At 46.7% G+C, this 24,304-nt stretch overlaps 2 protein-coding genes across 4 annotated transcripts in view; one reads left to right on the top strand and one right to left on the bottom strand.

Moving 5' to 3' along the window:
* The first annotated feature begins 274 nt into the window (after window positions 1-274).
* On the top strand, window positions 275-18,011 carry DRC1 (dynein regulatory complex subunit 1). Its single transcript, XM_054987531.1, has 17 exons — window positions 275-475; window positions 2,100-2,187; window positions 3,497-3,609; window positions 4,282-4,465; window positions 6,736-6,873; window positions 8,172-8,258; window positions 9,056-9,178; window positions 9,808-9,947; window positions 10,405-10,539; window positions 10,935-11,170; window positions 12,160-12,338; window positions 12,503-12,592; window positions 13,717-13,800; window positions 14,166-14,368; window positions 15,133-15,276; window positions 16,016-16,118; window positions 17,036-18,011. The coding sequence occupies exons 1-17, from the start codon at window positions 285-287 to the stop codon at window positions 17,096-17,098; spliced, it is 2,301 nt and encodes a 766-aa protein (XP_054843506.1). The 5' UTR covers window positions 275-284; the 3' UTR covers window positions 17,099-18,011.
* Window positions 18,012-21,388: 3,377 nt separating this feature from the next.
* Window positions 21,389-24,304, bottom strand: part of OTOF (otoferlin) — a 183,374-nt gene continuing 180,458 nt past the window's right edge. For 2 of the 3 annotated variants that reach the window (XM_054976834.1, XM_054976817.1), the window contains exons 45-46: window positions 23,524-23,624; window positions 23,084-23,264 (exon numbers count right to left, since the gene is read on the bottom strand). In XM_054976834.1, coding sequence (XP_054832809.1) covers window positions 23,084-23,264; window positions 23,524-23,624 — 282 coding nt within the window. Of the gene's footprint in view, window positions 21,570-23,083; window positions 23,265-23,523; window positions 23,625-24,304 lie in introns of those variants that run through there. The other variant, XM_054976825.1, reaches the window with a different exon arrangement.

The following is a 24,304-nucleotide window of genomic DNA, read 5'->3' on the forward strand; positions in this document are numbered from 1 at the left end:
TTCTAGTTGCAGGGGACACTCTCCCCTCCTCCCGTTCACATGTGGCTGTAATGTGTGAATTTGAAGGCGTTGGCCCTAGAAAGAAAATGGAAGCGCTTTACTTCAAAAAGCATCAGCATCTTGGGAGGAACTGAACGGACGACACTGGTATAGCACGCATGCGCAGTCGGACGCGAGCCTCGCACGGCCTCGTATCCTAGTCGCGGAGGCACGCCGTTGCCACGGCAACAAAAGCAGCGGTCGGCGAGGCCTGCAGCGGTGGAGCGGAGCGGGTGCCGGCCGAGATGAGCGCCGGCGAGGCCGATGCGGGGCCGGAGGCCGAGCCGGACTCGGAGGGGGCCACCGGCAGCGGCGTGCCTGGGGGCAGCGGCGGCACCCCGCGCATCAGGGTGCCCAATTTGAACTCCGACGACCCGCAGGAGCGAATCGCCGCCCGCCGACTCCGCATCAATGCCCGGCTCGAGGCCAAGCGCAGGTCTGCTTTTCCTCGGAAAGGCGCCCCGCCGACGGGATTGCCGTTGTCTGAAAGGCGCCACCTCCTCCCTATATTATTTATCAATGCCTTGAGAAGCCGTCCTTTGGAGGTCGCGGGGGGCACCCCGCGACCTCCCCAAAGAAGGACCCTGCTCGGGCCTTCTGACCCTCCGTACAGTTGCCAACCTCAAGGTAGGGCCTGGAGTTCTGTTGGAATGACAATTGATCTCCAAGCCACAGAGGAGGCAGCAGCTTCAGAGACCGGGCTTTGTGGCATTCCTCCCCTCCCCCCACCCGTTCCTCACACTCCATCCTTCCAAGGCACCACTCCCATAATTTCAAGAATTTCCCAAGTGGGAGCTGACAACCTTTTCTCTCATACCTTTCTCTCATACCTCCCTTCCCCTCCACCAAGGACAGACCATCACCTGTCTCCAGTAGGACTGTAGCCAGGTGCGCCCCTCCACTTGGAACAGGCTTTTTACCTGTGACAGGATAGCTTCCATTGAAAGGACAGGAGATTATTTTCAGAACATTTTTTTCAAAATTCCTATGACTGCTTCCCCCTTTAATTGCTCAGACTGGGAGCATGACAACAATACAGACCATTGTGAAGGTAGCACTTCCCAAGTAAAGACCGAATGAAAGTTGTATTCAAAATATAAATAGTAGTGTATTAATTATTACAATTATCAAAATATATTCATCAATGTAGAAATTACATTCCAAGCATCTCATTCTAAGCATTACAAACAATGTCCAGAGTATGGTAAGTATTGTCGATTTCAATAAGACAAAGCGTTGTTAGTTTCAGTTGGATATTGTAATGCTTGGGATGGGATGCTTGGAATGTAATTTCTATATTGATGAATATATTTTGATAATTATTATAATTGTAATAATTAATATTTATATTACCCTCCAAAGCACAATTTTCTCCAGGGAACTGCTCTCCATCCCCTGGAGTTCAGTTGTAATTCTAGGAGTCTCCAGCCACCACCTGGAAGTTGGACATCCTTCTTACACCTGGAGCTGGCTCCATGATGATGTCATTGTCCCCTGTTCCCCATGCAAATTGGCCGCATGTGTGACCCGACTGTAATTGTTACAGCCTTGCCTTGGTTCCATATTAGTTGTTTAATTGCCAGGATTCAGCCACTTTTTTAAAACAGACAATTCATATGATGGCACAGTCAGCCTATTGCATTCCAGTATTTTTTGTCGTGATAGACACATGCAGACTTTTGATACAGGTGACTTTTGATTTTAATGTAGCTGATTTCTGATAACCTTTGGATTTGACAGTCCTCACCTTGTGAAGAATGTGTTGATTTTTTTTCTTTTTGTTCCTTGAATCATTTTATCAAGAGCTAAAATCCAAACAGCCTGCTTCTCCTTAAGGCTGTATCTCCATCCACGTTTCTGCTTTCTGAGGCAGAATCTCTGAACTCTGTTGTTTCATATTGGCTCTGGGAATCCTAGACATATTTCTAGTAGTATCTTATAGGGTGATCGATCCAGAGGAGTTAGCCATGTTAGTCTGTAGTAGCAAAATCAAAAAGAGTCCAGTAGCACCTTTAAGTGAGTGTATTAAGAATAGGTTTTTGGATGTTTCCCTTCCCCAGGGAGGCCCTTGGAGAAGATCCAGATGCAAAGAGGCATGTGGAGGAAGAAAAGAGCAGGAGCCACAAACAAATTGAAGAGAGCAGACAGGTTAGGACTAAGTAATGGATCTGCTCTTGAGCTCATTCTGCTTTGATCTTGTCTTGGACTGACTGTGGGATTCAACAATCACTTGGTGTGGGTGAATCTATTACCATCAATGATCTAGCGCTACATTCAGGGCTTCCATATCACTTTATCTTGTATGGAAAGCAAGATTCATCAGTGGAGGCAGTTCTCTGATTCACCTGCAAGTAGTTGAATGATACTACCCAGGGATATGATGTTGGGTTGGATCCCATTCAGATTTTGTGCATGGAACTATGACTTCTCTGCCTCCCTCTTCCATTGCAACCTGAAATGCTGTTTCTGGGGGAGCTGTATGGGAGAGGGACTTAAGGGCTGCCACAGCAGGGGGAGAACTGACAAAAATCACTTCTGCTTTTGCACCTGCAGATCTTTCCCACGAGATCCAACCTATTGTGTGATTTTCTTGTGCATGTGCCTCAGCCTTTCATTTAGATCACAAGAGTAGCTGTATAATCCCAGTTAGCATATGTTTAAAATCCTCCCCCACTGCAGAATTCCATATTTCAGTGCGAGAATTGTACTGAATTGTGGTTGAGCCATTTGCCACAGAGTTAGAAGCAGAAGACTGTTTAAAGAAAGGGGTATTCCTCAAAGCAGAAGTCCAGTATCAGTTCAGCGCCTGTACAAGCCTGCCCTTCACCTCTAAAACTATAGCTGAGAGTGGCATGTTTAGCTACTACTCACTTCCATGCCTTCTCAGTAGTGGTTTTGTTGCTCTTCAGCAAGCTTCCTAAGACTCCTATGAGATCTTTGGTAGAGGCCTTCACATGGGCAGTTAAAACCTTACTATTTCAGCGAGCATTTCTCTGATGTATTTATTTGTTTTGAGCTCTAAATATGTTTGTGTCCTGCCCCCCCCACGTGCTTGTATATACATGTGTGTATATGTGTATGCTTCCTGTATTTGTACTGAATTGTTAAGTTTGGTTGAATACATGTTTATAATATGTTGTTAGTGAGCTTGGGCTCTGAGGAGAAAAGGTGGCTAATGTTTTAAAATAAAATTAAAAGTTGCAAATTTACATCCACACAACATTTAATTTGAGGCTGCTTGCGCTTTAACTCTGAGCATATTCACAGTTTTGTAGAACTGCAAGAACCAGGCAGCTCTGCCCAAGAGGAACTCTGGCCAGCAGCCATAAGTGAAATTTGAAAGCATGTATACTTTTAAACAGTTGGTTAGTCCAGCAAAAGATACCACCTCAATAATTTTATTTATTTAGGAGTATAACTTCCTAAGATATTTTTGGCATGCCCCCTGTCTGTATAGAGACTGGCCAAGCTACTCATTGATGGCACACAACTAGTGACAAACATCCAGGTGGCAGCTGATGCTCGGGAGACACAGAGGAGATCAGAGGAAGAGGAGCTGAGTCGGCAGAGGTAAGCTGTAAGATTCAAGACTCTTTCCCAGCCCTAGAACTTAACAGGAGGTGGCAGTCGTTGAACATTCTGGGCTTCCAATCTTCATGAAAGGTACGTGCCGATCAGAAAGCTAGTCTCCTCTTGTTAATCAAAGTGTGATGAGCTGTGTGGATGGATTTGTGCAGTTTCCCTACATTATATTTCTGTGTTGGCTGACTTTTCTGAAGATCTGTTTGGATCCAGATGAAGTTCCCAACTTGTGGATCACACTGCCTCACAGAGTATTTGGGACAGTACCTTCACTGTGGTGGCTGTTATGCTAGAATGAATGTGGAGGGAAAGGCACATCACAAGAAGGATGTACCAGCCAGCATGACATACATTAAGACTGGCAGCACTGTGCCATTTACCCTGACCTTGCAAAGCTGCAGTCTGCCATTTGCCCTGGCAGCATGTCTGGCATACTAATATACTTGGTCCTTGGAACACCCACTGTTTAGAAATATCGAAGAGACAAGTTTAGTGTTCTCACTGAATGAAAAACCTGAGGTCCATGTGCCAATGGCAAATCTTTGCAGATCGTTGGCTTACTGTGCCCCCCTCCCCCTGCCCAGCAGTTCACAATGGCTTTATGCCACTATGAGTGAGACCACCGTTTCAAACTTATCATATTGACTTTGCTGATTGCAGGCTCGAGAAGCTGGAAAATGAAGCCAAGGCCAATCAGGACAAGTTTGATGAAATCACCTCCAAGTGGGGCAATGCCAAGGAGAAGACCATCCCCCAAGACTTGTGGGATGTACTCAACTTGCAGCAGCAGCATTGTGCACTGTTGATTGAGGAGAAGAACAAACTCATCAGTGAATTGCAGCAGGTAAGGTGGAAGGGCCAGGGCAGTTCACCATATGACTGAGGACAATGTCGCAGTTGGGGGAGGGGGTGTCATTGGAGCTTCCATACCAAGAAGTGTGTTTCATTTAGAGAAAAGAGGCTTAAGGGAGAGGTGTTGCTAATAGCTTCCAAGTCTTTCAAATGATCTCCCAGAGAAGAGTGTTTAAATCAGTGACTCTCTGTATAATTTTGCAGCATGATAAATGGTGCTGTCCCATTCAGTACATCTACTTGGATTTGATCCACGTGGGACTTCGTCATAGGATTGTCAACTATTGACTATTTATTTAAATTATTTTTATGCCACATTTCCATCCAGTTCAGGGGCTCCAAGGTGGTAAATAGTCAAGGCATTAAAACAACTTTTAAAATACATATATGTAAAACAATAAAAACAATTTAACAGAGCACATATATAAAATTCAAGTTATTATTGCTCAGGTTGACAACAAAAAGTGTGAAATTAGATAGTAAAAACACAATAGAAGGAACAATGTAAACAATTTAAGTACAAATAGAGCAATCAAATCCTATCATTCTTGAAAGAGCTTAGAAAACCAAATAATGATGAGAATTGTACATTGAAGGGATCAATCTAAGCTTCGTAGACAGGCATTCCCAAGAGTGGGTGCCACAACTGGGAAGGTCTTGCTGTATGCTCCCTGTGGAGAAATGTTTTTTTTTATTTTGGAGGTCAAAATCATATCTCTAGTTTAAAAAGTTGCTCTTAGCTGAGAGCAGGCGGCCGGGGGGTGGGGAGTCAATTGCTTTCCCGCTACACCCGGCCATACCTTATGAGATGCTGGTAGCCTGCATGGCCGCAAACAATGGAGTGGCCAACTAAGACTTTCTGCTAGAAGCTGACACCTAGAAAAAGAGATTTGAAGGTTTAGAATGCCAGAGAGGATTCTTTCTGGTAGCTTCAGGAAAAGCTTCTTTGATCTCCGCCTTTGACCTGCTGAAGGGTGGGCAATCCCCTGGCACAGAGGGAAAGCTCTCTTTGTTGATTCTGTCTCAGAAGAAGAAATACACACCTGAGCTACTTGTAGGTAGTGACCGTTGGCCATATGGGGGCTGGAGTTCTAAACCAAGGCTATAACTTCTAGGTCAAAGATCCTGCCTTAGAATAAGATCTGGCTAGGGCATGTCTAGAGCAAGGGACATGGGGTAGCAGGAATGGTGTTTTTACTCTTTTTTGTGACCTCTTGCTCAATCTGTTGAGTGCTTAAAAGTATGTGTGTGTGAATATTTTTCTTTTTCAAAAATGAATTCTTGTTTAATTCTGAAATGCTGGTGGCTGTTCTTTGTACCCCACTGCTTGAACATACTATTTTGAAATGGGAACTAGGAGAAGGGGGAGTGTTCTGTTGGCAAATGGCTAAACCCATTCTGGTGTGCAAGTGCAGCAAGAAGTTCCTGCAGTAACCAGACATGGGGTAGCAGGAGATTCAGGCACAAGGCAGGACCTTGGATGGTACCAGAAAGAAGAGATGAAAGCCTTGAGAGAGTCAGGAGGAACCAGGTGGGTGGCATGTGCCAAGTGGAGACTTGGACTGGCCAGTTCCTAGAGGCCTCAGAGGGCAAGATGGAACAGTGCTCGTGGGGCAGTGGGGTAGTTCCGCCTCACTCCCCACAAGAGCTCAGTAAAGCATAAGAAAGTAAATTTGGTTTTCTCATGAATGGGCCTTGGAGGACCTTGGAGGTGCATCCTGCCAAGCCCTTTAGAACTTTGGCCATTTGCCAGGTCCATTGTTGCCCTGGGAAGCAAAGTTGATGTCTACTTAGTGGCTGGAAAGCAGGTAGCTGGCACTCTGCCATGGAATCTCATTGGGTAAATTTGGGCTGGTCACTCTTTATCTTTCAGCCTCACCTACTTCATAGGATTATTTTCAAGATAAAATGGGGAAGGTGTATGCCACTTAGAGCTTCTTGGAGCAAGAGTACGATAAAAATCCATTAGTAGATATTCTGAACAGAAAAAGGCAGAAGGATGAGCTAGGTTTCTGTTTATGATCTGGTTAGGTGAAGATGCTCCCTTAGGTACGCAGGCTGTTGAATGACATTCTGTTTAACAAAGTAAATTTGTGAGATGGAGGCTATTCACGCAATCAAGCAAAAATAAAGAAAACAAGGATTTGCTCCAGCATAGGATTTACTAGGGCAAAATTCAGATAGATTTTTAGTATAAAGAAGCTGATGGGTGCAGTTGTCCTAAGAGTAATGTGTGAACCCCTGACTGGCTTTGCCCTCCAGGAGTTGAAGAGTAAAGATGACCAGTATGTGAAGGACCTCAAGAAGCAGTCGGATGATGTTAATCTTCTTCTGGAGCGAATGGAGGAGCAGATCAAGAACATTATGAGAAACTACCGCCGAGAGCTCTTGCAGATCGAGGTACTGGAGTCTTGCCCTGCCCCATTCTGAGCTTTTATTTAGCAAAAGTGTGTGTGTGTGTGTGTGAAGGGGGCTGTTGTGTTCTTATATGATGAAAAGGGTGTCAAAGAAAGAAGAAAACAACAGAAGCTACACAAAAGACCAATTCATTTTGCTTTTCATTTTTATTTACTTGTTTAGTTATATTTCTATTCCACCTTTCTGCCTTAAGTATCCAAGCCTGACAAGTTAAAAATACAGTGAGACCAAGACTAGATGGCCAGCTTCGTAGAGCTGAGCGAGTGGGGCTCAGTCAGCAGGAGATAGTTTCCTAGAACAATGAACGTCAATTGCTGGAGTCATTTCTGTTTTCCAGGGATTGACTGGGCCTTTGAAGGGCTACTCCTGGCACATTTGAAAGGTCTAATACCTCTTTTGCCAAGGATTGGTTGCAATTAACATAGGAAAGATTTCCATTCAAGGCAGTAAGCTTGGGAAGAGTCACAGCTTAGAAAACCATTGCTTTTTGTGCAAGGGAGAAGGCAGAGGCAGGAAGTTAGTAGTGGGATGCCTGTCCCCTGTCTTTAATTTCTAAAATGAAGTCAGGGCCAGGGTTAATTATTGCATCAGTAGTGCATGTGACTTTTCCAGAGTAACAGAGTAACATAAAAAGAAAAACAAAGACAGCCCCCTGCAATGAATGGCTGCTAATGTAAACTGTACTTTTAAATCCCTGATGCATGGAGACAGGCTGTGACAAGAGAAATGCATTTTGCATGTGCTTAGAAGTACTAGGAGGAGGAACCATAGTTCTGTGATAGAGCATCTTTCTGCTTTGCATTCAGAAAGTCCCAGTTTCAACCCTTGGCATCTTCATTTAAAAGACCCTGAAGAGTAACTGCCAGTCCTGGTATAATAATAATAAAAACATTCAATTTATATACCACCCTTCAAGACAACTTAACACCCACTCAGAGTGGTTTACAAAGTATGCTATTATTATCCTCCCAACAATCACCCTGTGAGGTGGGTGGGGCTGAGAGAGCTCTGAGAGAGCTGTGACTGACCTAAGGTCACCCTGTTGGCTTCAAGTGGAGGAATGGGGAGTCAAACCTGGTTCACCAGATTAGAGTCCTGCTGCTCTTAACTACTACACCAAACTGGCTAGACAGTACTGACCTTGTTAGACCAGCAGTCTATCCCTAATATAAGGCAGGTTCAAGTGGTCAGTTGTGCTGTAGATCTAGGCTGTGGCACTGCATACTGATCCTGAGGCTGGGCTCTGCTGAATTCCACTAACTTCTCCCCCTCATTTTCAGAAGGCCTTTGAACAGGAGCGCCATGAACTACTGACAAGCAACAAGAAGAAATGGGAGCAAGCCATGCAAGCCCTCAACCAGCAAGAGGTAAGGGGAGGGAGGCAGGAAAGTAGCCTGTTCCCCTCTTTAAAAGAAGCCTTCTAAAAGTATAAGTGCTTCACTGGTTGGCTTTGAAGGACAAGCCTTTTGGCAGGGGAGATAGAACTATATGCAGTGTTTAAGGTAACAGGAATCATCCTACTATATAAAAGGCTAAGTGTGTTCCAGACAATTCACTTCCTACCCTGGTGCACCACCAGAGGGCGCTGCCATGGAGGGAAGACCAGGCAAGGCAGCCCATCCCTCCAGAGAGCGTCCCATGGCGGGAAGCCCAGGCTGGGATCAGGTGCAGAGCAGGCGGCAATGCCTGCCCCCCGCCTTCACATAGCTGGCATCCAGAGCAGAGCAGGTGGCAGTGCCTGTCCTCACCTTCACCCGGCCAGGATCAGGCATGGAGCAGAAGGCAAGACCCCCCCCCCCCGTTCACCAGCCAGGATTAGGAGCAGCTTGTGAGATAATCCCCACCCCCCATTCACCTGGCCAGGATCAGTCACGGAGGAGGAGGCAATGCCTGCTTGCCCACCCTCCCCTTTCTAGAGCCGATTGTATTTTTCCCACAACGGGCTTTTTTACTAGTTTTCGATAATTTGCATGTGCTTTCTGCTTGCTATTTTCACAGGGGGGCGGGAAGGGGTTCCACCTGGTAGTGAGAAGGTGGATGGCCTGGGATGCGACCAGGATCAGGTTTCTGTCGTAATTTGATGAGGACAGAGCAGAGACTATTGGGCAGGCCCAGCAGCCTGTCAGGGTCCTGATCTTTATGAGACTCATCCTTTCTGGCCTAGTTGGAGTTCATGATAGCCCGCTTTAAGAAGGTGGAAGAATATGAGCGGGAGTTGCACCAGCTGCGGGTGCAAGATGCCGAGGAATACAACGTTATCAAGATCAAGCTGGAGCATGACGTGCAGGTATGGCGTGAGAATGGCCTCGTGGAGCCTGTGTGCTGGTCCTCTGAGTGCTGTGGGAACACTGACCCAAGGATGATGTGAAAGCAGAGGGGCCACTTCTGCAGATAATCCTCCATGCAGGCTCCTTAATTCACAGGGTGGCTCACTAGCTGTGGTCAGGAAATGTTAACATCTAGTAGTCAGGAATTGCTTCATTGTGACCCTGTGTCCTGAGGATTTGGAGATCCCTTGAATCATTACTTGATACGAGAATGAGTAGTAGAAATGGGGCCACCATGCTGCAAGTTTTGATTCTCATCTGGAGGTTTTCATAGACCCATAGCATTGGATCCTCAGGTGAATCATACCCAACTTCTTGCCCTTTTATGCCTTTTCTCACACCCCCAGCTTAGTCTCCTGGTTTCTGACCAGGGCAGTGAAGATCTCACTGCATATATTAGCCTGGGGGACATCATCATGAATTGCTCTGAATTTGTGGAACAGGTTTCCTATTTAACTTCCATTTTTTTCTGAGGCCAGGCCAGGCAAATGTAAAATCTGTGGTCATTTGGAGCAACATCATTGGGGAACGTTTTGTCATGTTTGCAGCTTTCTCTTTGACTTAGTGAACCTTTTCCTTTGAATGCCAGGTCCTAGAGCAACAGCTCCAGCAAATGAAAGCCACCTACCAGCTGAACCAAGAGAAGCTGGAGTACAACTTCCAGGTGCTGAAGAAGCGAGATGAGGAGAATACCATTATCAAATCACAACAGAAGAGGAAGCTTAATCGGTAATTCCCCCTTTCCCTCAGTGCTCCATTTTGGGATCACTGCCTGGGAGAGGGGATAATGATGAATTTAAGCATGCCCAATTCTGCCCTGGATTTTGGCTACAATGTGCATGCTCTGAGAAACTGTGACCACTCGCTCTTCCGGTGGCTGGTTTTTGGGTGATCAGTCACACAGACTGTGCATTCCTCCCCTTCCCCTCAGACTACAGGTCTTATGAGTATCCAGGGGCAGAGAGGGAGCCTGTGCAGAGATGCTGGACTTTGCTTACCCCCTTTTCTTGAGCTTTGTCCGACTGAACTTCTCAAAGCCAAGTTCAGCTGGGGTCTCAGCTACAATGGGTGTGTCTAGCCCTTTCTGGCATTTCAGTTCTAGCTCTGACCAACCTCAAGAACTAGTTTTCTTGGCTACTTTGTCTTTACTGCCTTTGCCACAACACCTTCTCTTGTCCTCCTTCAGATTGCATGACGTGCTTAACAACTTGCGCATGAAACTGGCCAGGCAGATCAAGCAGTACCGTGAGGAGAACCAGACTTTGACAGCTGACTACAAGCGCATTGTGGAACAATACAAGGATCTGCAGAGAACCATGAGGTGTGGCAGCCTGCACGGGGATAGGAAAGGAAGGAGCGCTTTGGCAGGAGAAAGTTGTAAAATACATTGGGGTTAGATCCTGTTGGTATTTTCACTCAGTCTCACCTAATTCCCTTCCTTATCCTGGCCCCCGTTGCACATACCTTTTATCCAAATCGGTCCCATGGTCCCCAGTGCTGTCTTTTTGGTGGCTAAGGGGGACCCTCCTTCCTCTTTCTCCAGCATAAAAAGCCCATTTGATCCAACCCATTGATATCCCACCCCATCCTGATATCACAAGCAGCTTCCAGGTTTCGTGCCCAGCAGTTTGTAGAGACAGATGGTTGCAGTCTACCACCACGATCCCAGCTGGATGAAGCTGCATGCTGCAGAACTTCCCCTTTCTCTTTACTCAGACATTTTGCCATAGTAGATGCTGAGCACTTCTTGGAGGTATGGCTGATGAATGAGGAGGAGGCCAAGGGTCTGATCAGCAAAGCCCTAGATGCTGACCGGGTCATCAACATGCAGCAGCTGGGCTTGTCCTGGGTGGAGCCGGACAGCTGGTTTCTGCGCAACGTGGGGCCTATTGTACGTCAGAAGAAGAAGAAATCGGCCACCGAGCTGGCCCAGGAGGTGATGTTATCGAAATGTAAGCAGTGGTTTCCTCCAAGCATGTTTACTCAAAAGTAAGCTTCACTGACTTTAATGGGACTTGTTCCTTTGTAAGTGTGTTTAGGATTGCAGCCTCAGATTCCACTGCAAGAATAAATTGTATGTGTAATCACAACTTTATTCTGAAGAGCATAATGTATTGTATATAGCCCTCCTTTTGTTACATCTGTCTATACATTTTTATTCCATCTGCCTCCAAGGAGCTCAGAGTGGTGTACATTTCGCCCCCCCCCCCATTTTGTCCTCACAACAACCCTTTGAGGTAGGTTGGGCTGAGAGAGTGATCGACCCAAGGTCACCCTCTGAGAACTTTGTGGTCTGAGATTCCTAGGTCTAACCATTATTACCGTATAATGGAAATTGAAGTTGTTTGTATAAAGCCTGAAGTAGTCTGAGTCCATGATCTCTGGTTTTCATTGGAGGGTCATGAAGGAAGGCAAAGAGCTTAGAGACTTTTCTTGGAAATGAAGGGTAGAACTTGCATTTGTCCAAAAGACACAAAAGTGAGATTTCCTGAGAGACTGAGTTCCCTCATCAAAATAATCTACATTCTTCTGCAGGAAATTACATGTATTGTGCAAATGCTTCTTCTGCCCCTGTTAAATATGAGAAGGGGCAACAAGCACTCTAGGGCACTGAAGCCCCCTCTCCTGACCATGGAAAAGTCTCCTCAGCCCCCCTTTCTCCCCTGTGATTTCATCAGATTCTGCCCACGTCTTTCAGGCATCTCTGTGGTGCATCAAAGTATCAAATTTTGTATTCATTAGTACATAACTTGCAGAATTCTCACACACAGCATCCTTCTTCCCTTTCTGATTGGAACATCAGCTCCTTAAGAAATGTTCTTTTTTTGTCTGGAAAGAATGTGTGTAAGAAGGGAATATGCCGTCCAAGCTGGAATTCTAATCTGTGTATGTCTTGGGGTCTCTTCTGAATGCTCTCCTGCCTCATTGCTCTTTCCTGTAGCAAGCAGAATGGAATGGGAGCTTACTACCCAGTCAGAAGATGGTACGCCAGATAAGAAGGAAGCAACCCCTGAGGAGGGCATCAAGGAGACTCTGGACTCTGAATCAGAGGTCCCAAGGATCTGGTCCATCTCGCCTGCAACTGTTAAGCACGTCTTGGAGCTCCTGTGTGATGAGTCAGTAAGTTGAAGGTCTGGGAGCTGTTTGCCATAGACTTTTGCCATAGCCACTTCCTGGGTTTGCACACCCTCCCCCCTCCCAGGTCTAACCCAGACATTAGTCACAACATCAACCACCTAGAGTTTTCTACCAAGATCCCTGGGGAATTCTCCCTCTTTTGCCAGGGTTTTGTGATCGAGAGCAAGCTGCGGGGTCTCCTCCAGCCTCTAGAGAAGCATGACCGCACCCTCATGAAGCTGGACTCCATTTTCATGGTGAGTTCTGATTCTATAAGAGAAAAGCTCTAGATACGAGGACAGGTTCTGATGGAAGAGTCTCTGAAACCAAGCCAGAGAACCAGGGACTGTCAAGAGCACCCCACAGGCAAGCGGATGGTTGAGTTTTGCTGGGGGCTTGCCTGGCTTGACTCTGGCTCTCTTGCCTGAAGTGAAATTTAAGTCTGGGTCTCTCTACAACTTCAAGAAAACCTTTTTCACTCCTCAAAGCTACTCTTTATTTCTGTAAAGTAAACCTATAATGGCCAGTTCCTCTGGTTCCATTATTCAACGAATGCCTTGGTCTTCACTTATTTTTTCTTGTATTTTTTTTAAGAAAAAAAGGCAAGACTTACAGGAGAGGCATGGGGGGTGGGTGGGAAGATAAGCAGAAAGGCAGGTGTGGGTAGTAAAAACTGAAAAGCGGGGCCCCAGTAGCAGATGAGGATTAAAGGTGAGTCCTGGCCTGTAAAGGATAAAGATGTGATGTGAGAGATGGAACCAAGGGGAGAGCCACACACATACGGGCTAATGGCTCTTCATGGCTCCCACTCTGGGCTGCAGTATTGGGCATAGCTGGAGAAAGGGCAAAGCCTTCCTTTTTAGATAGAATGATTATCAGGAGCAGGGGATAGGCTTGGATTCCACCATAAAGATGCCTCTGAATCAACCGTGGTGAGCAATGCAGTGTCTCTGTATGTGAGCTCCTAACAACATGCAAGCCCTCCTTCTCCATACACACATCATCTGTTGTAGTACCAGGCACATTCTTCTTGAGCGTACATGCACGGAACCCCTCTTTGACTTTGATTGGTACTCAGTTTTCCTCTCTGTTGCCAGCAAAGCTGTGGCAGGAAGATAGGAGTTGGCTTCTCAGATAAATTACAATATGGTTTCCACTGTGGTAAACACTTAAGAGATATGATTGAACACATGCCTTAACAACTGACTAGATACCTATGTACTCCCTGTGGAAGTTTGAGGTGTCTGGCTTCTCCCTTCCTTAGTTGCCCAGAAAGGAATGATGGTGATGATTACCCATCCAAGCGAGGACTGGCGTTCATGCTATCTGGGCTTCTGCCGCTGATCCAGCTGACCTGTAGTCTTTCTCTGCCTCTCCCTAGGCCCTGTCAGTTGATAATGAAGATGATGTGTATTACATGGTAGACTTCTTCATGAAGTACAAAGCTAGGCAGATGACCTTTCAGGTAATGGTGAGTGTGTGTGTGTGTTGTGTTGTGGGTAGGTTTAAATTTAAGACTTGGCCAAACAGTTCCACTGACTGAACATCCTGTGGGCAAATAAATGTCCTAAGAAGATGCAGGAGCAGGGAATGATGTGATTTGCTTCATTCCAGTCTGTGACAATGCAAGTTGTACTTGTTTTATCACCGATAAAATTTATGTATTGGTAACTTTTCACCAAGCTTTTGCCCTCCCCTGTTCCTTGCCGCCCTCACTAGTTTCTCTTTTCGACTGTCCTTAATAAACCTTGGCTGGATCCTCCCTTGAAATTCTGGATAAGTCCTCCAAGCTGCCTGGAGATAGCTGAGGCAGTTCTCATTGTCACATAGGAGCCAGGGGTGATGGCAGACGCAACTTCCGAAGAAGCATCTCTAGATGCAGAAGCAACTGGTGAAGAAGAGGCCTCTTCTTTAACACAAGAGGAGTCCAAGGGCCACGTGGTCTCAAACATAGACCCCTCCACTATCTACATGCACCCCAATGACATCCTGAAGGCCCTCAAGGCTTTTGTGCAGGAGTTCAAGGAGCCAAGGTATGACTGAATGTGGAGGAGGAGCTGATTTGAGATGGCGAGGGAAGGAAAGGAAGGTGTCAAAGGATGAGGCGTGGGCTGGAATGGAAGGAAGGGGCGGTTCTGATGGTATAGCTGAGTGCCTGGGGGCACCTGCAGGTGGGTGCTTGCTTCCCTTCATCACAGGTGAGGAAAGAACAGTGATGACTCCATGTATGCCACCAGGAGTTCGTTTGAAGAAGGGTGACCTAAAATGGGATAAATAAAGGAGGAGACCATTTTGATGAGATACCAGGGTGAGAGAAGAGGCACCATATCTAACTTTGCTGGCCAGTCCTGTCACCATTGCGATTGTTGCTCACTTCTGAGCAAGGAGTGAGATCCCCTATTGGCATACTGAAACATGGCAGTTCTCTGAGGTTTCATTTTGGTAGTGTGACTCCGTCTTTACCTATGCTAGTAGAGAGCAGTGGTGAGGGTCTGAAGAGCCCGAGTGTAGGACTGAGACTGGGGATACCTGGGTTCAAATCCCTACTCTGATACTGAGCTTATTGGGTAAACTTGGTCCATTCACCCTAACCTACCTTGCAGGGCTGTTTTGAGGATCAAATGTAGGAGGGGGAACTGAGCTCCTTGGAGGAAAGGTAGGCTAAAAATAGACATGGATGGGGTCCCAGACACACCGGAGCTAGATGGGCAGACAATTGATACAATTGGAAGGTGACTTGGATTTGGCTTGAATGTCTCGACTTCCAGTCCAATAAGCCCTTCCTCCTCACCTCTAGGAGGAAACACCCCAATTTGAAGAAAGTGCCTGAAGAGCGAGACAACTCGAAGGACTCTGACTATTGGGACATGTTGTCCCACGTCATTCCAGATGGAAAGCTGAAGCTGTGGGATGCACTCATAGAAGCCTTGCAGAAATATAAGTGAGTGATGGAGACTGGAGGTCCCTGCATTCATATTTTGCGGGGACAATGAAGTGGGAACTGCAGAGTCCTGGAAGGCAATGTTTCAGTCAGACTGTGAGCCTCTCTACATGTTACTAAGTACCTAGGGACACTCAAGTGAACCTCATTTCACGAGTCCCCCTCCAACTTTCCATGCACTTGATCGCACAGTTCCTCCTCACCTGCTAAAAGTATCCCAGTTTCCCCCACCTCCCACATCCATTCATTGAAATGCAGATCTAGACACTTTCTCACACCTTAAATCCAAATTGGCAATTCAAAGGAACCTACAGTACTTGTTCTCCCAGCAAAACCAGAGCGGAATTGGCTGAGCGTCCCTTAATAACATGTAGAGAGACTCTGTGTCTTTGCCAAGAGGACTCCTTGCACAAGATGTCTGAGCCTAGAGCAGCCTCTGGTGGTGCGATAAGGGAATACTTGTTTCCTTAAAACCAAGGGCAGTCAAAACCTGTTGGGTGTCAGGGGTTATTTTGGTAGCCAGATTTTGGTGTTGTTTTGCTAGCTACAGTCTCTCTTTTTTCCATTGGCTTTTTCATTGGATTACTTTTTGAGTTGTTGAGGAAGGACTCGTCCATTGCTCAGAGTCCATCTAAATTTTCCTAAGGGAACAGGATCACTACAGGAGGAGCCAAGGACTCCTCTTATCAATACTGTACCAAAGGCCCTTTTGACCATTCTTGCTCTCCCATCTGTCCAGTTACATTCTGACTCAAAGAGACAAGTTGATCACGGAGACAGATGGGCTACACAAGCGAAACATGGAACTGCGGATGCTGCTCCATCGGTACCTGCATTCCCCGGTAAGTAAAGGAATGAGATCCATGGGGAGGAGCTGAGTTGCACAGGATGGGCTGTTTGTTTTGGCAGGAGAAGAGTTTCTAATAGCCAAAGCTAGGGGCAGGGAAACATCGTCTGTACCTCTGTCTGGTCACTAACATGGACTATCAGGAAGAGCTCTCCCAGTCCCCAATCCCCTTTCCTTTCGATGCCACCTGTGGCCTACACTTCCTCCCCTGCTAAGTATAGCATTGCTCTCTAGACAAATAGTAACACAGTCCTTGCCTAGGGGACTTTGGATTAATCTGAGACAGGGAAGGGAGAGAATCATTTAGTAGGTGGTGGCTACTTAAACTTCAGGGTGGAGTCTGACCCATTCTTAGCTATTGTGTGTTTGTGGGGGGTGGGGGGCATGTATAGCGTGTACAGAAGAATGAGTGTGCAAGGCCAGTGAACTCGGACCCTCTCACAGAATGCATGCTTTTAATCTTTACAATTGTGTCTGCTAATCTAGCAGTGAACTTTCTTATGTGAGGTCAGGATTTCAGCAGGTAATGGCTGTAGCCACATTTGTTGCAACAGTGGGAGGACAGCGAGAGAGGGAGAGATGGCTGCGACCATACAGAGTCAGTCATCTGTACATTCTCTACACACTATGATGAATGAAATGTTTCCATGTTCTCCCAATTGATTGGAAATCTGGGGAAGTAGGGGTGATAAGTGTGCACACAGTTGTCTCATCGTGCCCACAGCCTGCAGAGGACAGGCTCTTGGCACGGTTAATGCTGCCACATAGGAGATTTTTCAGCACGCACATCCCTCCCAAGAGTAATTGGTTTTTGCATTCTATTTAAGACTGGGCTGGTGCTGATTTGTGAATCTTTCAGATGGGCTGAGGAGGAACAAGCTCTTACTGTGTGCTGTGCCTCCCTCTCCACAGGTCAACGTGGAACTGCTGATCCCTCCCACCCACCTCCTGAACCTGCAGCTCAGTCCCCCATGATATTCTTCTCTGCTGGAGCAACGGGGCCAGTTGCTTCCCTGGAAGCCTCATCTCTTCTTTGCCTGGCACATAAGTTGGAGCCATTCGAGGAAGATGGCTGGGGTTACTTGCTTGGGTTGACTTCTAAAGAGGCCAAGTGGGGATGAGGAGAGAGTTGCCCTGTGGCTTTCTCTACTATCCTTGAGTGCTCACTCAGGCAATGTGTTGATGAGCAGCCTCCTCCATGAGATGTCATGGGATCCGCCCTCCCCCCCTCCTTTTATTTGCCTGGCAAGAACTTTTGGGGGTGGGGTGCGGGGTTGAACTGGTTTTGCAAATGATGAAATTAGGACTTGGAATACTTTGGACAATCCAAAATCTTGCATGCTTTAGAGCATTCACAAAACCAGAAACCCACCCCACCTGCCGTCCAGTGACCTTAACGGTAGGTTGCCAGAAGTGCATTTTCTTAAATCCCCTGATGCAGCCAGAACAAAGGTGGCTGTGGTTCCTTCCACCCCTCCCTGGCCCTGCCACCTGTTCTCTGTGGCTCACTATGGCAAGCAGTGTTCTGGATTATGCCGCCTAGCTGTTGTGGAGAGGAGGGAGGTGGCACAGGGTAAGTGATGGAGCCCTGCAGGGGAGAGGGGAACCACAGCTGTATCTTTATGTAAAGGTCCACTTTTAGTGCCCTGAGGAAGTCTGGATCGCAGTAAGTCACATGGATCACAGCAACTTAGGGGCAGATCCTGGGTGGATTGCATAGACTGTTGAGCACTGGGCTTCTGAGAAGGGGGGGTGATCTTCTGCACTTCATTGGTAATTCTAGTTACTCCTCAGGCTCTCTCCCTTGCCTGCCATTTTATTTGTGTATGTTCATTGCAGAAATGCATGATGGAAGGGCTGTTTATAGGTATTATAAGGGAGAAGAAGCAAATAAATGGTTGACCAACTGTCCCATTTCTCTCTGATTTTTGCTGCCTCCTGAGGAGACAGCAGAATAGATTGATTGTTCATGTACCTGTGCTTGTCACCTGCAGTTGTTGGACTTTTCCCTAAGCTTTTGTTACTTTAAAAAGTGGCTTTATAGTCCTCTTGAGCGTTTGAAGTATGAGTGAATCCAAGAGTGAGGTGTACTGAACTCTGGAACTGAATGCAAAGCCTAGATATGTAAGTGCAACTGCGGGGTGGGAGGTTTCTTTAATTCAGCCCTAGCATGACAGTACTTTCCTTACATTTCCCATCATATTTTAAGAATCTTTTGAGATCTCAGCCTTCCTTGTCTTACACTGTCAGTACCAACTCTTGTGGTTGTAACATCATCATTGCCAGGCAAAGGGCTGCCTTGCATGGCTGTCTCATTCTAACACTTAGTAAGCATTAAACCAGCCCAATTTCAAATTCCAGCTGGTGATATCTGACTAGAAAGGAACATAAGGACAGACCAAGATCCATCCATTATTCTGTTTTCAAAAATGACCACCCAAATGTCTTTGGAAAACTGACTGGAGAGGTATTTCTCCCCAGTAGCCAGTCATGAAAGGTATGCTGCTTCTGCAGATGGAGGCTCCATGTAGCTATGTCGGCTAATAGCCATTGATAACTGGCTGTAATTTGATAACCCTCTGCAGTCTCCTCCCTGACGTTTTTCTAAACTAAGCACTGTAGTGTTTCCTCATTGGAATGGAGTTTGACCCTTTAGTCATTTCAATTGCCCTTTTTCGAGAAGGGGTGACCAGAACTGGTATTCTAAACGGGACTGCATCACAGATTTATTTAGAAACAGTGTGAAGCACATCCTGGTGGCAGTGGGAGGTGGGAATGGGCTTACATTTTAAGGATTTCAGGAATTAGAGACTACAGGAAAGGTGGAAGGGAATGCATATTCCTGTTTCTTCCATATCCTCACACTCTTCACTCTCCTCCTCCATAAAGCAATTCAGACTCCGACCCTTTCTGGTGATCTGTTTTTATTAAAGAATGTAAAGATTTCCTCTTACAGCAAATTCAAAAGTCCCTTTATTAACAACAGTGCACAGAGAACATCCCCACCCCCCTACCAGAACCTCCCCATAACAGGAGAGAAATAGGATCAGTTTTGCCCACACCAAGGAAAAGGAAAGCAGCCCACATGAAACACATCCCTCGGGTGTTTCAGAGCTGCAGGAGAAAGAAAGAGAAAGCAGTCGTGCTGGTTTCTTGGAAACCTGCTGCTCCGTCTACCCTGGGACCCTCTGTTGCCTCTTGCTTCCACACTGCCATTGCCCTGGCATCTCTCTGTTACTCCCTGTGACTGCTTGAGTGCCAGTGGTGACTACTCTTGGTCCTTGTTCCGTGGCATGCTAGCACAGCCTGTGGGGTGCAAGAACTTCAGGAAGACATGGAGATGTTTAACACACAAAAAAGGCTGATGATTTTGTTTAGGAATTCCAACCATTTGTGGATTTAGTCCCATGGGAACAGGGGTGAGTGAGCTTGCAGTAGGACAATAAGAGTGTCCTTTAGCAATCTCAAATCCTTTCTCCTTGCTAGGCTGCCAAGCACTGGGAAAGGTACAGAGAGTGCAGATTTATATTCCAGTGGAGTGGAACAATGTAAACAGCACTCTTGACTGGTAGGGTGGTATTTAGATACAACTGAACCTTTTATCTAGGGGGCAGAGCTAGAAAGCACCATTTATCTTGCTTCCTTGATCCTTAATCTGCTCTTCCAGCGGGAGTGTAGCAAAAACAGTGGACTAAAGATCCTGCCAGATACCGGGATTAGTAACTCCTTCAGGCCTCCATGGCCTTTGGGCATCTGCCTCATCTTGCTGGGTGAAGAGACTGCTTGTAATCTCTGCCCACACCACATACTCACTTTAGCTGTGCCCACACTGGGTTTGACAGATCTGAGCTTTATTTTTCCCTCTTTCCCTCTTGCTATTGTCTTACCTAGTGGGCTTTTCCAGAAATCCCTTTCTCATGCTTTTCCAGTACCAAAGAACATCATGAGTGTTATATCCAAAATCAGTGGCCAAGTGGAACTAAGTGGCTGAGTAGGAATTTAGGGTTTTGGAATGGGGCCACTGTTTGTCTTACCCCCTGAATTTACTTGCTCCTGACCCCCAGGCTACGAAAGGCCTTCCAAGTTAGGTGGATAGACAACTGCTCCAGACACAGTTGTCAGAGGTTACATGTACCTTCTTCCCACAATGTCAGGTTGCCATCATCTCCAGAATCTGAACTTTCCCCAGGAAATCTGACCAGATATGCGAACTGTAGCAACATCAGGGCTGGAGAATCTGGATCCTCCCTCTCATCGATATTGCTGTATTTCTCAATCTCAACCAAATTTCTAGGTTCTTCCAGAAGAGTCTGGATCATTGACGATCCTGCGAGAGCGGCTCATATTTTTTGATAACACTTAACCCCTGTAAGTAGGCCAGTTGCTATTATTCCCCAGTGGCAAGTTGGGTGAGGGACTGAGGCTGAGCAAGAAAGGCTCGTTTGAGGCATTCGAACTGGGGACTTTCTGATTTGCTTACAAGATTCAAACCAACAACCTCCTGATTTGTAGCTCAGTCCATTACAACAAGTCTGTTCCAGTGAAGATGTTATCATTACCTGCCACTGGTGAATTGACTAGCCTTGTGTAATGTACCCATCCTTGGAAGATAAAGGGCCCTTTTCAGTGGGCAAATAGAGCTCCAGGGCTGTGAACGTCAATTTCTATTTGGGTGAGAAGCAGCAGGGAGCCAAGATGACGGGTACTAGGAAGGAGCACTGGGCACTAGGCAGGCTTTCCCTTCAACAAAGGAGATGACATTATCAGACAGCAAGCAGAGGCCCAAACAGTTGATCATTTCAAACCTAGAGCGGGCAGGAGATCTGGCCTTCAAGTTCCTAGTCCTCATGGACGGATAAAGGGCCTCAATTATGTGAGTGAAACGGGAAAGATGGGACATATCAAACTCACACAGAGCAGAAACTGTGGCCGGAGGCAGCTCCAACATCACCATGGGCTCAGTAGCGGAGAATGCTCCAGCTAAGTCGACTGTAGGCACAGGTGGGAAAGGCCTTGTAGGACAGCTGATCTAAGAGACACTCCAGCTTCAAGATTGCTAAGGTAAGAATCCAGATTTAGGGGGTTGACGGCTCCCCTCATCCCCTTCCCAAGACAAAAGTTCAAAGCAAAATAAAATCGGAACTCCTCCTCTCCCACTCCAATTCCAGAAAGGAAACAGAAGGAGGCCACAAAAGAGAAACACAAACGCGAGGCAGTGACCAAGAACACTGGGAGAATGGAGGGGACCTGGCCTGGGCAGCTTCCTCATGCCCCCAAAAGCTTCTTGACCATGTAGCCAGGCATGGAATAGAGGAAGAGGCCCACCATGATGATCAACAGGAGGGCCAGAACGATCTTGATGATGAGCCATTTGTAACGGGTGCAGATGAGGTACTTGATGGACTTCAGTGGGTTCAGGAACCAGATGAAGGATGTATCCGGACGACTGCAAGGCGGGAAAGAAAGAAAAGATGCCCGCGATTAGCAAGGGCAACGGCTCCTTTAAGTTGTATTTGGTTTCTTTACGGCCCAATGTCAAGCTCACCCCCTCGCCCCGCCCCAGGCCTTGCTTGACAAACCTGGCACCTGCAGCTTCATGGGTGAGTTTATTCTTCCCTTGTGGCAGAGACAGAGAGCAAAACTCAGTACTTTCCCACTCAAGCTACTGGGCAGACTCCACAAACCAACCAAACAGTCTCTCAGTGGTGGCAACGTTTTTAGGCCAAGCCAGACTTGGTGCCTTAGCGCTAGTCTACCAGGTGCTTGACAATCCTGGTAGTCGTGGGCCCACACAGCCTGCAAAAACTGGGTTGTCACTACATGGCCTATGAGCAGTTTACTGGGTTGTGCAGGCACCAGTGAAGTCACGTGTCATTGGGAACATTCAGATGCTGGATCCCATGCAATGCTGCTGAGGCTCATGCAGTGCAGTGGCCTCCCTGAATGCCAGCTGCTGGGGGGCAGCAACAGGAAGAGGCCCCCTGCTGTGGGCCCTTTGGGAGTGTCTGGCTGGCCATTGAAGGAAGCGGGAGGCTGGACTAGAAGATTGCTCATTGGTCTGATCCAGCAAGGTGTTTCTTGCAGGTTGACACAGAACATCTTGGAGCCTGCCCAGTTCTCAGGCTTTGGCAATGTTCCTCCAGGCCAGCCATTCTTTAGTCTTTCCTCACCAATATTCTTACTTGTTAGGGTTCTCAACATAGGCCTGGGCTAGACTTCAAACTCAGTTCAATTCCGGAACCAGGTGAGACAGTAATAAAGACGAGAGTGGCTTTGGGCATGTGAAAAGCAACTTTCTTTTTTCACTGAGAAGCCACACCTTGGTCTCATGTAACTGCACTTGGGGAGGGGGTTTAATTATGGGTTTAACCCTCATGTTCTTTCCATCAGCTCATTGGCTTGGATCCTATGACCACATTCCGCACACGCATGTGCGTGTGGTGGACCATCTCCACTTCAGAGGGTGCTTCCTCTGCCTCTAACACTTCCACTCAAACTGGATCAATATTTTTCAATCAGCCTTCTCATGAGTTGAAATGCTACCAGCAGAGGAGGCGCATACTGCAGCACTGTCTAGCACACTCAGAATACAGTCATAGGACCCAAGCCAGTATCATTATTTCTTTGATTCTTAATCTTATCTTTTTTCTAAGGAGCTCAGAGCTCCCCTTTATAACTAGGCCGTGAGGCAGGTAAGGCTGGGATTTTGTGACAGGCCCAAGCCTATTCAGCAAACTTTATGGCAGGTTGGGGATTCGAACACAGGTATCGCTGATCTCAATCCAATGGTGTAGCCATTTAGTATAAAAGTCAATGGGAAGTCCTGTTGTTCCTCTCTCCCTCATCTACCCCCATTCCCATCTCCCTTATTACTATTACTATTTCCACCCTCCACATGTGGTCATATATTGTGGCATGAGGCAGGAGAAAGAAATACCCTGGACAAAGAGCCAGGCCGACTCAGGCCCCAAGAAGTTTCTTGACCAGGTAGCCAGGCATGGAGTAAAAGAAGAGGCCGACCATAAGGAGCAAGAGAACCAGGAGAAGAATTTTCAGCAGGAGCCAACGATACGTGTGCCAGATAAAGTAGCGGATAGACTTGAGAGGGTTCAGGAACCAGATGAAGCTGGTATCTGGGCGGCTGGGGCAGGAGAGCAGGATGGGACAAGGAGAAAGAAGAGAACCAGGAAGTGGGTGGAGAGGAAGAGACAGGAAGAGATGAATGGTGTCAGTGGACGTGGGAATGGTAACGGCATCCTCCAATTCATGGCCTATGTCCCCATCCAAGGCATTCAACTGCCATCCATACAGATCCCTGTTCAAGACAGAAACCCCCCAAAGTCTCCATCTAGGGTGTCTGCAGATGATCAGAGTCACTCGCATCACTTTCTACCACTCACTTGGGTTTCTCCAATGGGTCGGGCTCGTTACGAGCCAGCCCGGCCGGGCTTTTCTCTGCTTCCTCGGCTGTCAAAAGATGCAGCTCAGCCTCCACTTTACCCTGCAGGGATCAGAATTAATATCACTCTGGGAATTGACCAGTTCATAGAGGGAGGCACACAAGGCTATACTTTCAGTAATCTTCTGGGCAGACACACTACCTGCCCAAACCCCGAGATCTGCTCAGGAAGCCCACGTCTGGGTGTCTTGATCTTCAAAGATTAGCCAAGAGGGTATAGGAAAGACAGTCTTTTCATTGGCAGTGTCAAATAGCACATCCTTCCCAGACTGATCCAGAAGGCAACTTCATTGTTACCTTTTGGGTGCCAGATTAAAAGCATTTTATTTTTGAAGGCTTTTAATAGCTGGGGTTTTTGGCGGTGGGGTCAGTTTCCATTTCTGGTCATTGTTTTATTGTAATTTTAATTGTTTTAAATTAATTTTGGATTTAAAAAAATGTTTATGCCAGTTTGGAAACTTTTTAAAAACAAAAAGCTGCCTATAAATTCTCTAAATAAATACACAGACCGCATATTTCCCATAAATGAGCAGAGTCAGGTGTGTGTGGGGGGAACAAATGTGTAGACAGTCCTTTAACTTTTGACCTGCACAGACACTCAGAGAGCTGGAAGGGATCTACAATAAAAGAATACAGAAGCAGAAAAATTTGTCCACCAGTCCCTATCAGATGAAACCATATATTTCAACCCATGCTTGATGTCCACTATGATAATGTTCCAG

Source organism: Eublepharis macularius, chromosome 1, assembly GCF_028583425.1.
Source record: "Eublepharis macularius isolate TG4126 chromosome 1, MPM_Emac_v1.0, whole genome shotgun sequence".
NCBI classification, from domain to species: Eukaryota; Metazoa; Chordata; class Lepidosauria; order Squamata; family Eublepharidae; genus Eublepharis; species Eublepharis macularius.

What these genes read in the sequence shown, in the direction of transcription:
- DRC1 (XM_054987531.1), top strand. Translation starts at nt 285, where the DNA reads ATGAGCGCCGGCGAGGCCGATGCGGGGCCGGAGGCCGAGCCGGACTCG. An exon ending in GGAGGTGATGTTATCGAAAT is followed by an intron (nt 11,171 to 12,159) that starts GTAAGCAGTGGT and finishes TCTTTCCTGTAG; the next exon opens with CAAGCAGAATGGAATGGGAG. An exon ending in AGCTCCTGTGTGATGAGTCA is followed by an intron (nt 12,339 to 12,502) that starts GTAAGTTGAAGG and finishes CTCTTTTGCCAG; the next exon opens with GGTTTTGTGATCGAGAGCAA.